The sequence below is a fragment of the Leptodactylus fuscus genome, chromosome 7 (genome assembly GCF_031893055.1).
Source record: "Leptodactylus fuscus isolate aLepFus1 chromosome 7, aLepFus1.hap2, whole genome shotgun sequence".
NCBI lineage: Eukaryota > Metazoa > Chordata > Amphibia > Anura > Leptodactylidae > Leptodactylus > Leptodactylus fuscus.
The window spans coordinates 107,724,259-107,740,580 of NC_134271.1; the positions used below are offsets into that span (position 1 = coordinate 107,724,259).

Genomic DNA, 16,322 nt, shown 5'->3' on the forward strand with positions numbered 1-16,322 from the left:
CACACGGACCCCATTGTAGTCTATGGGGTTCGTGGGATTCCTTTAGGTAACCGCTTTTTAATGAGGATAGGTTTCCATTTGTGGGGACACCAAGAACGGAAACCCGAACGTAGATGTGAACCGGGCCTTACCTCAGTTAGAAGATTGTCTACACAAATACATTGTAACACTTAAGTTGTGTGATAGTTTACAAGTAACATTGGGACACAGATCTTTAACCCATTCATTATGTCATAAATAAATATCTGGCCATGAAGTGAATACTTAAACTATTGGCAATAAATGGTCTGTGCAAGTCACTTCATTATGTTCACCCATTATCTGCCATGATAATTCGGAGGTAACACTCAATAAAATTCCAGCAGTCTGTACCATGCAGAGAGGACAGTAAAATCTGCAGCTCAGATGCTCTTTACAAGCGTATTAACCTGCTGCAGGGTGTCTGTTCCACACAGTTAGAGGCATTGCTCACACAGCACTATACACAAGTGTGATGACCTTCATCTTCATTGTTTGGGACGGATACCCATCTCCTACATAACGGAAATAAGCATTCTAATGTCCAAACTGATCCAGGACATATGTTCACTCGTACAGCCTTCAAAATAAGTTTTCTCCTTTGGCAGGGTTATGATGCATTTTATTACACAGTCCCATAGACCTAACTGGAACTCGGGTGCAGAGAGTGGCAATACCAGTCACAGCAATACTGAACGTGTGTAGCTGAGCCTGGTGAACAATGAAGTGGCCATAGAACTCGCTGTAGTACCGTGGCCAATGAAATCATCTGATCAGTGTGGGGTGACTGATCCCCATAATTTAATAATGATGAGATAAGGATAGGTGATAAATATCAGTCTATAAAACCCCACTTAAATGTGTTTTCTGGACCCAAATACATATTTCATACTAATCACCTATGCAAGGTATTGAAACCCTAGATATCAGATACTGATGACCTGTCGCGTGCATACGTCCTCAGTATGAAAAATGCATTTGGGGCCAGTTTCCAATTGATGCCAGCCCAGGGGAGGCGACTTAAAAAAAAAAAAAAAAAAAATACTTACTTAGTCACCTCTCCTGAGCTCAGCATCCTTCCTGGGGCTCTTCCTGCTGGTGACTGAGGTCACGCTCCCCCGACGTCACTGCTAGGCCTACGAGTGGGCCCCAGCGGTCACATGGGGTGTGCTAGCATAATGACGTCATCGCACCCCACATGATCGTTGAGGTCCAGTCACAGGCCTCAGCAGTGATGTCTGGAGCGGGAGACCTCAGTCGCTAGACAGAAGAGGACCCAAGACGATGCTAAAGACACACAGATGGAGCGAGGATGCCCAGGAGAGGCAAGTTAAGGTGAGTATAAGTGTTTGTAATTTTTAATCACCTCCCCTGGGCCTGGAGAAGACCCCAGAGTATAATAATAGCACCAGCTATAGGGGGAGCTCTTGGGAGCATATAATACTGTGTGGGGGCCACTATGAAGCATATAATACTATGTGGGGGGGCCAGTGTGGTTCATATAATACTGTGTGGGGGGCCAATGTAGATCATATAATACTGTGTGGGGGGCCAATGTAGATCAAATAATACTGTGTGGGGGGCCAATGTAGATCAAATAATACTGTGTGGGGGCCACTGCAGAGCATATAATTCTGTGTGTGGGGGGGGGGTCAGTGTGGAACATACAATACTGTGTGGTGGCCACTGTGGAGCATATTATACTGTGTGGCGGTGCTTTGCTACTCACTCAATGTATTATTGATAACTGCAGTTGTGGGTAACATTACCTACAAATTTATAAATGGTTATGTATTTGGGAAAACCCTTTTAAGTGCTACTACATTCATGATCATTGGTTGAAATTTAGCATAACAAATCTGGGACCAACATCACTGTATATCCCTAACTTAAAATGGTAGAATTCTGGATGCCTGCAGCCACCAATAGGGGGAGCTCAAGTGCTAGATACCACTGATTTGCTTTTTCTTTCAGTAGATAAAGGATCTAGACTCTCCCTAGTGGTGGCAGCAGACAGTGAAAATTGTATCATCCAACTCTAGCTATAGAAAGTTGGATCTTTGTAAGGACAAACAAATGAAAGCAAGTAACTGTAGGCAGTTCACAAGTGGAGACAAAAAACTGGCCATGGAGACAGATCTGACGTCATGTATGAGCACAGAAGACGTCCTTAACACACCACATAATCCGTACTGTACACAGGTCTGACAGGAGGGTGAAAAATCAATTCCTCAATGGTTATTATAGGACAAGTAATACTGTCTGCCAGTGGCACCTCCTCAAATTTTGCTCAATCAAAAACCGCAGCCCCAAACAGGAGAACATTGTCTTCCACCTGGAGGGCATCCAACATATAAATGGCTTTATATTATTTGGTATGCTTTATATCATTTGTTTTTCTACAGCAGACACAACACTATGAGAAAACACTGCTGTGGACTGGATCTGTTCTAGATTTTCCGGTGGATAATGTAAAATCGTTTAGATCATAAGATGGCGAGTATTGTGTTCACACTGTGCCTACCTTCTTTTTACTGCAATAAATTTGCCATTTCTTCTCAGCTGGGAGGGCAAACATGGCTTCTCTGTGCTTGTCTGTGAGGTCCAATTCATCCTAAGGTGGGGAAAAAAAAAAATATATATATATATATATATATATATATATATATATATATATATATATATATATATATATATATATATATATATATATACATACATACATACATACACACACGTTAGGCTTATTTTCCTCCCACTGAACAAACAACCTGTCATACAAATTACCTACAATCCATTAACCAGAATCCTGGGTAGAAGCTTCCAGAACTACGAGCATCACCTTTTATCAATTAAATTGTGTGAATGAGTTCAAGTAGGTGTTAGCACATAATGGGGGAAATTTATTACATGACTTATGCCTGAAAATTGAGGTATGGCCTCAATTTGCACCAAACACTTTGTAGTTTTCTGCACCCTGGTCACCATATGGACAAGCAGGACAGGGACGCCTTGGCCTGACAAACTGGAGTGAGTTATACCTGAAATCTTTATCAGTCCTTGGCTGGCGAACACATCAATTCTGGTGCTGAAGGCCTTGTAAGATGTGCTGAAGCCTCTTAATTTTGAGGCATCTCACTCCAGCAAGACTGGCATACAAAGAGGCTGGTCTTTGTAAATTCTACCCAATGTCTTTCCAGACCCTTGTAGCCTACCTGGTTAAAGAGGACATGTCACCTTTCCTGAATTGTCTGAACATCCTGTCTTAGAAGGGCGGGTTCACACCTGCGCCCGGTCTCTGCTTTAGCCAATCCGGCAGTTTACGTCTTCTGCCCCGAGAAAGTGGACAGGGGACGGAAACGCAGCAGTCAGTTTTCAAACCCATTCACTTGAATGGGTTTGCAAAGTGACCACCTGTGTTCATCTTCTGCCTCTCCCAATACTTGTGGTTAGGGGAGAATTGAGTGGTCCCCAAACACATAAGATGTGCAGACAGTCCAGCCCTATGTTTTGGGGTTTACGGGGTAGTGATGTATGGACAGCATTATCAGGTATTGAGTATTTTAGGAAGAAATGTTAGTCCCTCTGTGCATTATACAGGTGAACAGTCCATATAAGCTCAGGAAGAGAGCGGTTTTGTGTTTTATTCACACATGAGTGAAGCAGATGAAGCCTTCAGCACCCGCGACTCTTTGAAACCATCTCATTTCCCGGCTGCACGCTTTCCGTGCACATGGCAGGTAAACATGAAACAGACTGCTCTTAATATTTCATTACCTGCACTAAGTTCTGAAGCCGCTTGGCTTTCATTGCCACATAAATTAGCAGCAGATGCTCGGGTGCCGCGCTGCCCTTTTGAAGTAAGAATAATGCCATCAGCTGCTCTTAAAGCAAAGGGGATAGATATAAATTATCATCAAACAACTCCATATAGCACCAGATGCAACAGCCCATATTAAACCTGTCCCTCTTGTTATGGTCTGGAGTGTCACCTTATATCCACCAACCCTGTAATTACCGGGAATTAGGAGAAAAACAGATTGTGAGAAGAAAACAATAAAATCACTTACAGGGGCTTACAGGGAACAGGTCAGGTTGAAAATGCAATCCTATCTGTAGGCGATCTTATAGAGCAGGGGGAGCTGAGCAGATTGACAGAGAAGATTCAATATGACTTATAGTTTAGAAAATCCAATTTCTGCTCTTTCTAAACTTAGGAGTCTAGGAGGAAGTCTCATGTACTAGTCGGACCATCTACCGGACTCCTAGGCTTAGAAAAAGCAAGGATTTCTATATAATACTAGTCGCTAGGTATACGGATTAAAAATGACTATTTCACTTCTAATCAATATATTTGAGAGACATCTCCAGCCTGGACATCAAAATAAAATGGCGCACATGTGGGGATTTGGTTTTATATAACTATTATGGCGATAAATAAAAAGGGGAGCTGGGAACTAACAAAGAAGAGCTCACTAATATCTTGGGTTGCATTTTATATTGCCCCATGTCGTTTGCTTTCCCTTAGGACAAGGAAAGTTAATGTATACTGAAAAGGAAGTGTGAGTTAAGTCTCCTTCCTCCAATACATCCCTCCATTTCCTATCCGTACTCACTCCGCACCGTGGTCATACAGACAGGTCTCCCGGGTCACAGGAAGTGACAATTAACAAGTCATCTCCGGTACAGTGGATGAAGTCATTGCCATTGCAGCATATAGTGTGTCATCTACCCCAAAAGGAAGGAGAGGAGGGGGACATCACACACTTCACTGATAGCTCATGATAGAAATCTATACATTTTACGTCTTAGACCCATTTAGACCTGTGAATTATGCTATATGTCCATTACTATGACCTCCATTCTTACGTAAAGCCTTACTCACTATAAACAGTATAATACACTTTGTGCTTCTAAAACTCACCATTTTCAAGATGTGCGTTTTCTGTCAGTAAATGAGACTAGGGGTATATTCACACAGTTTTATTTAAGGGTCAAAAATAATTCTGCCTCTGCTTTTGCAAGCATATAAACTGAAGTGGACAAAAAAAAAACTGCCTCATTATAATGGGAGTTTCAGATGGAATTTCATAGCTGAAAAAAAAATCTAACACTGCTTCTCTTTGAAGTGAATGGGAGGCAGATATGTGGAGTTTTCTGAAAGCCGGTATAAAAACAAAATAAAATATCTAAAAAATAAAAAAAAAAAATAAGCAAGGGAAGGTTCACAAGACAGATGCCACCTGACAGACCTCTCTGATGAAACTCTGTATGCTGCAGAAGCAGATTAATAAGAGTCAGTGATAAATGCAGGTGTGAACAGACCCCAAGTTAAAGTGGCTCTATCACTGGGAAAAGTCATTTTTAGATAAGCACATCCTTGCATAGCCTTTAGAAAGGCTATTTTACACCTTACCTTTTGTATGTAAATTGCCTCAGTAGTGTCTGAATAAGTGCGCTTTTATTCATATGTTAATGAGCTTCAATTGTGCACCGGAAGTGTCTGTGATCACAGTCTGCTCTATGTGTATGTATAGCAGAGGCTGCAGTGCTGATGACTGGTCTCTGCTATACATACACATAGAGCAGACAGTGATCACAGACACCTCCGACGCACGGTGGAAGCTCATTAGCATATGAATAAAAAAAGGACATATTCAAAATATTCTGAGGCAATTTACATACTAAAGGTAGGTGTGAAATATCCTTTCTAAAGGCTATGCAAGGATGTGCTTATCTAAAAATGACTTTTCCCTCTCTCTTCTAGCTGTCCACAACATACTAGTATTGAGGTTACGTCCTGGGATTGGCAACAGTCTTAAAGGACCCCCTGCTTTGGCTGAGTTGAAAAGCCTTTGTGGGGATCTAAGACTTTTCCCCTCATAGTAAGGGTGCAATGAAGCCACAAGGAATCTTATAGCTCATGCAATGCTCCCTGGGGAAATGGTATACAATTTAGCTCATCCTAATAGTGTCCCAATACTTGATTAAAGAGTCGTCATTGACTTCTTAGATTGCCACCTTTTACAAGGTGGTGAGGGTGGCACAGCGTTCTCTTCCTTTAAAAGAAAGCAAATTTGCTTAGCTTCTTTTCTGGAGGAGCATGGCCTATAAAACTCCTTAAGCCTACAATGCAATCTCCCTAAGGAGAAATCGTTCCCAAAACTTTGGATACACCATTTTTAGTCACTCTTCGGCCTAACAAAATTCAGATGAATAGAAGACAGCTCTGGTATCCACCCTATGGCCTTGGCATATTATATGTGGGAATATTCTACATTATATAAGCTTCTATACATATCTTATAATTACATAACACAGGATATACAGGTTATACAAACATGCCACATAATCCTATGTGTGTGGCAGTCTGCATTGCCGTCATAACTACACCTATAGCAGTTATTCAAAAATGTGAGGTGGTCATTGTTCTAATTTCTTATATTAGGCCACTGCAGGAAGTGGATGCAGGACAAGACAGTCTGTCCTATATCACCTTGGCCTCTCCTATTGCTATGTGATAATGTCACTGCAGAGGCCGTACAGGCAACACAGATTAGAAGAAGTCTGGAGTCTGTGCCAAACCCTTCCAGCAGATTTCACTTGGCATTGGATTTAGGAGAATATTCTGATTTGGGGGCACGCTATTATTTTGTGGATATTATACCTAATATAAATTGCATGATATGAGTATAAGAAAACGGCAGAGTGACTGTATGAATGGACTAGATTGTATTCTGTGGTAGCACAATATACAACGAAGTGTATGAAAACCACATGGCCGGAGGAGTAATAACAACAAATCACAAACAGATACACACACGACCTACTTTCAGCACATCTGAAATAACATTTATGAGATTACGTTGTGGGAGTATACCCAAGGGGGCAATATTTTTTATTTTTTAATTTGGAGAGTACAATATGAAATACATAATTAAGACAGGCCGAATACAACAAGCTAGCATGGAAAATTACACTGTGGTCTAGCGCAACGCCATCATTAAACTACAAATCATGACAGTGAGTAGACACACCACATGGATACAGATATAAATTTGCTATGTAACATCTATATTCCGGTGACAACCTCCACCGCCAGTAACATCCCATATCCGGAATGATTGGTAACTCAGAGATACAGGACTGTACGATGAGAATGGAAACGAGACTAAGGTAATCCCAGATTTATATGCAAACCATAAGGGAAAAAATAAAGTGTTATGTTCCATCAGATGCTATAGCATCTTAATAATATAATGCACCATATGGTGCACATGTAACCAGGCTAGGGTCATGTCAACCCACAGTCACAACGGTCACAGGCTGCAACCCATGCCAGTATAGACAGCAATGCAATTCTCTTGCGACAGACTTGTTTATGACCCCATTTGCAATCTGATTGGATTTTTTTCAGCAAGTCACCAACGTTTCTGGTTTTGCGACTTGTCTAAAACTATCTGTCGCACAAAATGTGTCACTGTATAGCCCCCTAGCCTTATTGCTTCTTAGTACAGAAGTCATGTGCCTACAGACTTCCATGCACGAGGCTCGGACTGCTTCACGAGGTCTAAGACAAGAGCGATTGCTTGTCCGAAGTTGCTGCTAGTCCTAATAACCCAACAGCACCTACAGCCTGATTTCCATTGCCAGCAACGCCAAGATTAATAGAAGTCACCACTTTACAGAACTTACATCACAAGCTAAAAATAAACTGTGAAGGCAAATAGACCTTGGTGTTTGCTTAGCATTTACATTCTCCTATCAGTTTAAGGAACACTTTTTCATCAGGCGGTTTTCTGTGCCATGTAAATAAGGAAGCCCTGGCCATGTGTTATATTACAGGATGCAGCGGCCATGATCATTATTCCTGGGCAGGCAGAGTAAACAGTAAGTGATCAGACTCCCTGAATCGATTCCAACAATAGGTTTGCATAACAGACTCATCCAGGGAACACTTCGGGGCTAGTTGTATGTGGAGGACATATTTTACAATTAATAACCAAGTATACAGCATGTGCTACGTGCCGGCCTTATAATCTGGGGGATCTATAAAATGTTGTGCAGGTGACTAAAACCGTGTCCTCACAAATGTGTATGTTGATAGGTTATAATAATTAAACAGTAAAAAAGTGATCTGAAAATAAATAAATAAGGAATCGCATTGTACAGCTCCATTCACGCCATTTTTTTTTTGCAGTTTTATGAAAAGAAGGGGAAAAAAGCAGCAAATCACATTGTACATTATTTAACAAATAAATAACTAGAATAACCACATTTAGAAAGAATGGTAACATTTTTACAGGTGTAACGTGGTAACATGGATGTTCTGCACCAAAATTGAAACCCTTCAAGTGACAAACTCCCAATGTGATATAGTCTATTGGCACATGCCTCTCTCGCATAGGTCTTAAAGTGATTTTCCAGGAATTCGGAAAGTATATCCTATCCTTAGGATAGCCCATAAACATCTAATTGGTGGGGCCGACAGGTGGCCCCTGCATCGATCATCTGTACGAGGCTGCTTCTAATAACAGTACCACAACTCAACTCCCATTGACTTCAATGGGTGCTGACCTTTAGAACCAGTGCCCAGTGACTACACAGGTCATGGAGAAAATGCTTCTGGACCTGTATTGTGTATTGTAGGGTGCTAGATGCAGCCTTGTACAGCTGATCAGTATGAAGCCACCAGTCAACCCCCACCGATCACATGTATAATGACTACCCTAAGGATTGTCCATAAATCCAAATTCCTGGAAACCCCCTTAAGGCCAGGGCCTCACCTTGCGGAAACGCAGCTTTTTTGTTGAGGATTTTGTTGCGGTTTTTTTAGCTAAAACCAGGACTAGATTGAGCAGAAGTTAGAAGTATAAAGACTTCCTATATATTTCCAATTCCATTTGTAGCTGTGTTTCAGCAATGTGGGGCCTCAGCCTAAAGATGCACTCACAGTCATGTTTCAATTTGTGCCCAATCCATATACGTAGTGTGAATGCACTATTCCATATACACAGTACAGTAGCGGGCAGGGGAGGACTGACACTTTGGTCATTAATGCTGGCCATATACTCGAGATTTCCGGACAGCTGTAATGCAGCGCAGTAAGTCTGCACAAGACGGTGAATGATTGGCCAACATGGCTGTTCATACCATACACTGGTGTATTTAATTGACAACCAGACAAAAATATCCAGCCTGCATATCAGCATGCTAAACTGTGCACATGTCATAAATGATTAAGATGGGAAAACTCCTTTAACTATGGTGGTTGGTAAAAAGCCTATTTTAACCCAGGGGTCCAGGCCACTATTTGGAAGAGTATGCAAGTCTATATCACAATGTAGATTGTATGTGCTCTACCAGGTCTGCAGTCACTGTGCCAATCACTGTTAACCCTATAAATGCTAGTAAAGATTCTACCCCAGTATTCCATTATCAATAAGGCCCAGAGAAATGTGTATCCAAATTCCTGCACCAAATAATAGAAACTGAAGAAAAGAATAACATGCAGTAAAAATTCAGTAAGCTAGGCTTCAGACCACAGATAGCATCAATAACTCTGCACCAAGGTTCTCATGGTGGCTTTTAGGTGCATCAGAGCAATACGTAGAATACAACATTGTCTTAATGAGACGAAGAGCGCAGCTCTGAATGTTAAACACACAATGTCCTTAGATAACAAGCCTGAACTGCAGTCTTACAATAATGCAGCTATGTGATATCAGGAAAGACAGATTCTGGTTATATACAGGACTTGTAAATTCATATTATATCCCCACCAAAAGCAAATCAAAGTATCCACAACACAATCTGAAGAGATAATATTAATAACAACCACCAATTTAGTAGAAATTATAATTATATATAGGGCAGACAGTTTTGGCGGTGGCACAAGTTCAGTTACTTCCAGACAGCCGAATAGCCAAATACTGAACTCCACTGACCAGACATTAGTGGCATATACTAGCGTTATCCCACCAATGACTATCAAAAGTCAATAAAAGTAATAAAATTAATTCTACCAGGAACCAGGACCAGTATAAGGTATAGTCACGTGCACCAAATGAGGTGCTGTTAAAACTACATCTGATGGAAATGCACACATTATTGCAATGCATTAAGTGGTTACAAAGTTGTTGCAGTGCTATAAGTGGCCACAGGATTGTTGCAATGTGGTAAATGGTCACAGAGTTTTGAAAGGTAAACCATGTGAAATAAAAAACAAAGTCACCTGTACAGTGTTTTTTTTTTGTTGTTTTTTTTTTTTATGAGCCATAACTCCACCACTATGTAAATATACACTTAAAATATAAGGTGACATTTTAATAAAAGATTACATTTCTTCCCTTTGAGCCAATCCAGTTATTGGCAAGTGAAAAAGAAAAGGAGAGGAGAATGGAGTAGAGTTACTGCCTAGAAAGTGGATCTGCCCTTCCACTGTACTCTAGGACAATATACAGGACCTTTCATCTCCATCTGAATCTTCAACACGTATTTTACGCCCTTTATATTTAGTGTAATACAGTAACATGGACACTTACCACCAACTCTGCAAACATGACATCAAGCTCCTCAGCTGGGGGGATGGGTAATGCTGGCTCCATTGACTGCAGCGCAAAATTGCTGTCATTTCGTAACCGGTACGTGATCTCTGGATGCTCATTGCTTCGAAAGCAGCAGAAGATGAAGGAGATCCCACGGTTACTCCTCTTCCTCGGAGCCATGGCTGGGAGTCTTGAGAGTCACTCCTACCTAAGAAATCCTGGGGGGAAAGAAAAAAAAAAAAGTGTGTTATAAGTTTAGTGGCAGAAAGAAAAGTGTCAGGGCATCAGTAAAGTTAAAAAGTTAATATTAGCTTGCCATGTTAGACCACTCTGAGCAAAAACATTTTCGTTGACAAAGTAAGCAAGGAGGGCAAGCAGTGGCTGTGACCAAAGATGGAGGTCAATGGTTCCCCATCTTCCTTTACTTTACAGGTCATGTGTTCATACAATCCAGTAATAAAGTAAAATAACCTGCTGGGGGTCATGAGGGCACAGTAGTTAAATGTTACCAACAGGAAAACATATGTGCAGAGTTTGCGTGTCCTAGCTAGCCGTGTTTCCTCCAGGTGCGCTAGTAGCTTTGCACACTCCCAGAACAGACGGCTATTTGGCAATTCGGCTCTGCCATAGATAGAGTACGATTACAAACTCTATACACCGCTGGGGGATATAAGTTAACACGAGATATTTAATATATAGAACTTACAAATAAATACCCCAACTAATATACAACTACATCTCATAATACAACAAAACGCATATGGTTCTGTTCACATCCGCAATTTTATTTCTACTGTTCTGCTCAGTCTTAGGACCAAAACAATATAAATATATTGGTAGTTATATGAAAGACATCAATAGCATCCAACATACTCCTGTGACCATAACATGGTCGCCGATTCTCCATCATAGGGTCTGTCATTTAAAGAGGATCTTTCACCATCTGGGGCACGTGCTGTTTAATACACCACTAGAAGGCAGACAGTGCGCTGAATTCAGCGCACTATCGGCTTTCCCATTCTGTACCCCGGTGAAAAGCTATCAATGCCGATACCGTAGCTCTTCATTGTCAGAAGGGTGTTTCTGACAGTCAGTCATGAACACCCCTCCTCACAGCAGTGTCTATTGTGCTTTACTGTGAGAGCTATGAGGAATGCCCCCTCCCCTCCTGATAGTACCGTCCATAGACGAGTATTGGGGGGGGGGGGGGTGTTCCTCACTGCTCAGCATCATCGCTGGCCGGTAAGCAACTCCTCATCGCTCACAGTACAGCACAATAGACTCTACTGTGGGGAAGAATGTGCCTGACTGACTGTCAGAAACGCCCTTCTGACAGTGAAGAGCTATGGTACCGGCACAGATAGCTCTTCACCAGGGGCACAGAACGGGAAAGCCGATAGTGCGCGCTAGCGGTGTATTAAACCGCACGTGCCCCAGGAGGTGAAAGGTCCTATTTAACCGGATAATACATCATACTTGCGCTACTTTGTCCAGCATTTTTTATGAGATCAAAACGCTGTGCAGTAACACATTGGCCAGAACCATTAGGGTCCATCCTTGTGGTAAGGTCATATGATGTATATCAATTACTAGACAGATGGGCGACTGCCGGCCAGGTGTACATGAGATAATGTGATGTGAACAGGTGTACAGGCAGGTGTATCCTAACCGTAAACTGCTTAAGGCATATGGCAGGCGATCTAAGCAAACTAAGTGTAAAACCTGTATAACAAGCAAAAAGAGGGAAAGGCAAAGCCTGACAAGGACTTTAATTGCAATAAATAACGGCAATAACTGTACTTTTTTCTTTTTAATTGACAGCCTTCCTCGAGGTGCTGCCACCCCTTCCTTTTAGAAAGCATAAGATGTGAACAGCCCAATGCTCGAGTGGTTTTAATCACAATACCATTGTTGTAACAATACATAAAAATAATAAATGAGAACACGGGCTGTTCAGTGACGGACCACTCGCTATAGTATTAGCTTGTAGTCTCCTACAGAATAAGGTTGTGACGTCTATGATATATTTGAGATGATGAAAATCTACACAAATAATAGAGATTTTTAACATTCAAGAGAATTCCATCAACTATTCACTACTGGCTACACTAATAAAATATGCAGACCAGTATATTGAATATTACACGTATATACCAATAACTAGATCTGTACAAACATTTTACCTTGGGCACAGAAGTATAACAAAGTAGTAGCACATAAATAGTTAATGGACTCCTGAATTATTTCCATACACTATTACAAAGTAGGCGATAAAAGACAAAGGCCAGCTTATCCTCCCCAGGGCATCATAACGTACAAAATGGAAAGCTAATTTGTAGATTGCTTGGTAGGTATCTGTATGCAAATATACATGAAATCCATCTGACAATGCTAGCACTAACAAAGCCAGATGCGTCTTCATGGTGAATTCTGCAGCTTTAATCATCCAGCATTACACCATGTGAATTTGTAAAGGATGCCGGATGTCATTATTTCCATTGTTAATGAAATGGGGACATCTTTATCTAGTTACTCCAAAAACTGGCTGGAAGGCATTTGTCTAACATGAATTACTGGTGACACTAACAATTGAGATGACAGCTTAACATGGCCCAGCCACAGCCCATTTAACTGTTCCCGACCGGAGGAGCGAGTACCTGCACACACAACGCCGATAAGGGCGTAATTTTGTATCAATATACATCTGCTTGGTATAAGATATTTGCTTACAAACAGTCCAAGCAATAATGTTGCAAGCAGAAGAAAACTTGAGAACTCCATTCAAGTCTCATCAACATCAAGGAAAATAAGCGTGTACATGGCACAAAATTAGGTTCTTTGTGCCGTCAATGGACCACTGATGTTCTGTTCACACTTGAGTCATGATACAGTCTGGCACAAAACATAACACTGGTGTTTGACAAATAACAATGAGGTCCACTGAGTTTGGCGATCTTGATAGGAAGAATGGCGCTGCATACAGTATTCTTCACGTCCAATCTGACAACACTGACAAAGTATGCGCCAACAAAAGAAGTGAACATAGGCTTGAGCACTTATCTAGGATTTATTTTGCTTACTGATATTTCACCCTCATATTCTGCAGAGTTACATTGTCCCACATATGGCTCAGAATCTAAATTCCCTATCAGTATGGGAGGAATACCCGGAGGAGAACAAAAACTCCTCTTGTTGTCCTTGGCTGGATTAGAACCTAGAACTCCAGAGCTACAAGGCCCTTGTGCTAACCAATGAGCTGCGAGAAATTACACAGATTTTTCTCCCTTTTACAAAAGTAGGAGTGGAGCCTTAAAGAGGTTGAGTACTTTATACTTTTCCAGGTATAGCTGAAGCCCCAGTATCATCAATGCAGTTGTCAGGCCACATGCTCCATGTATTGAAGGAAAAATCTTGGGGCAGAGAAGGGGATCGATCAAAGACAACATGACTGGAGTGTATATTACATGGAGGCTTTAAGGTAATGCACCTCCGGAAAGTTATGCAATGTTGTCTGATCCTTACGTAGCATGGTTATACTTATAAAGGAGGTCACACTGTAGACCGAAGTGTTCTGGATTGTGTTAAAACCAACGGTTACAATGATCTCTGAAGTCTGTGATTGTTGTCAGGTTCGGCATTAGCACCAAGCACAAACAGGTAGGTTGGCAGGTCTCAAAGAAATCTGGGCAAACACATTCTATACTTGTGAAGACCAAAAGCCTAGAGCTACTGAATCATTTAAAGGGACCATTTAGAACTGGAGTCAACCCTAATCCAATATGTCTTATATACATTTATGTAAACAAAATACAGCAGGACAAAAAAAATAAAATAAAATAAAATAAAAAGTAAAATGCTGGAGAACATAAGCCAATGCTAGCAAATGATCAAATCGGACAATAGATTGAAACTTTTATAACGCATCATGGAGCGGACAAGAAAACCCAATTTTTGTGATAAGATTTTAGGAGACACAGACTTCCTGTTCTACAAACCATAAATGGCCAGGGGCAATAAATGTTACTGTCCGTAATCAGCAAATGTCATGTCTGATACAATAGAATACAACCCGAAAACTAAAAAGACATCACATATGTATGGGCCGGCTCGCACAACGTGGAGCCACTGCATGAAACAGCACAATAAGTACAACTTAGGCCATGTATATGAAATGTCAGTAGATCACAGGTTTTGTATGTTTTTGGATCTATCTATCTATCTATCTATCTATCTATCTATCTATCTATCTATCTATCTATCTATCCATTAGTTTTAGGAGAGACAACCTCCATACAAACAGCACCTGACTAAGTCTGAGCAGCTCTCTTCTAGGGTGCCATTATGGTCTCCATGCACTCTACGCTGCAGTGTGCTCTTGCGGCCTTATATAGCCTTCCCATGCCAGATGTTGTTATACAATATAGAGACCACAGCCCTGGACTGCCAACAAGTTTCTCATGAACCCTGAAAGGCAAAAAGGAAAGGCTTCATCTGACAATGCTTCAGAATTTATTCGTTGTGCTATGTTAACCTGGCACAAGTTTAGAAAGCCAGGAAGAACAGGGTGAATATAAGATGAATGATGCAATCGGTCTTTTTAAAGAAACAGTACTGCTGTATCAATGTAGGAGAAATCTAATAACTATCATTGCACAGTATAGATATGATTTTTGTTATGTCAAACAGGCCTGTCATGACAAGGAGGCATTTACTATGTCTAAAGAGAATAAAGTTGTACCATCATAAGAAAGATAAATAAGATTATGCAATTCCACCACAGGTTGCTGGGCCTGGCTGTCTCACTCTGAAGAAATAAAATTACATACTTGTACTAGATTTTAGGAGAAGTGGATCACTGAAAGATAGATTTACTTTGCTTGCCATATATTTGGAGTTGGAATTTTTGACTTTTGAAGGTTTGGAGTTTGTAGGGTTTTGTTTTTTGTTTTTTTTGTTTTTTGTTTTTTTTTGCTGTCCTGGGGGATCAACAACATTCCATGATAACAGGTTGAACCACTAGTATATTTTTCCTTTGCTTTTCACTCTTATGGTAAAGACATGTGCAGTTTTATGGCGTTTTGAAGGCAAAAGCAGAAGATGTAATCATCTTCTGCTTTTGCCTTCAAAACGCCATAAATAAAACGCCATAAATAAAAATAATAATAATAAATAATAATAAATAATAAAAAGTATCATGTCCTTTACGATCAGCACCTTGATTTTGGATTTAAAACTTTATCAAAACCCCTCGCCCTTACTATATGGCAAGGCACAGGAAAAAATATTACTGCGCTGTCTTTCTAGGATTTAATTTTTTTTTTTTTTCTTCTTCCAGCAGTACAGAGGAGATGGGGGGGAAGCTCCTGCTGCAGCTAGTTGTCTTACAGTCTATCACAGGACTGCTTGAAGGATGAGAGAGAGGGAAAAAGCTACTGAGACACAGCATTCTTGATTTATTCTTGACAAAATAGGATCAAAGAAAAGTATAAGATTAAGAGAGAAAGTACTGGGATATTTTTAGATTTCTGTGTTTCGAGTTCCTCTAAATGATGAGATCATCATTTTATGTCTTTCATAATCTTTCTTCAAAAGCAAAATCTTAGTATAATAAACTTATTTCCACCTATGTCCTGGAGCAGTTGAAAGTCAAACTGAGCAAATAATGCATTTGGGACCTTGTGCATCCCAGCTGTTGCAGTCACATTTCCCATGATGCTCCATCAGTACCGAGTTGCTCTCCAACAGCTGGAGACCTGA

At 40.7% G+C, this 16,322-nt stretch overlaps 1 protein-coding gene across 5 annotated transcripts in view; it reads right to left on the reverse strand.

Moving 5' to 3' along the window:
* DAAM1 (dishevelled associated activator of morphogenesis 1) overlaps positions 1 to 16,322 on the reverse strand; it is a 149,890-nt gene that overhangs the window by 57,891 nt on the left and 75,677 nt on the right. For all 5 annotated transcript variants that reach the window (XM_075282742.1, XM_075282740.1, XM_075282743.1 and 2 more), the window contains 2 exons: positions 10,563 to 10,783; positions 2,543 to 2,632 (listed from right to left, as the gene is read on the reverse strand). In XM_075282742.1, the coding sequence (XP_075138843.1) occupies positions 2,543 to 2,632; positions 10,563 to 10,745 (273 nt within the window). In that variant the 5' untranslated portion in view covers positions 10,746 to 10,783. The remainder of the gene's footprint in view (positions 1 to 2,542; positions 2,633 to 10,562; positions 10,784 to 16,322) is intronic.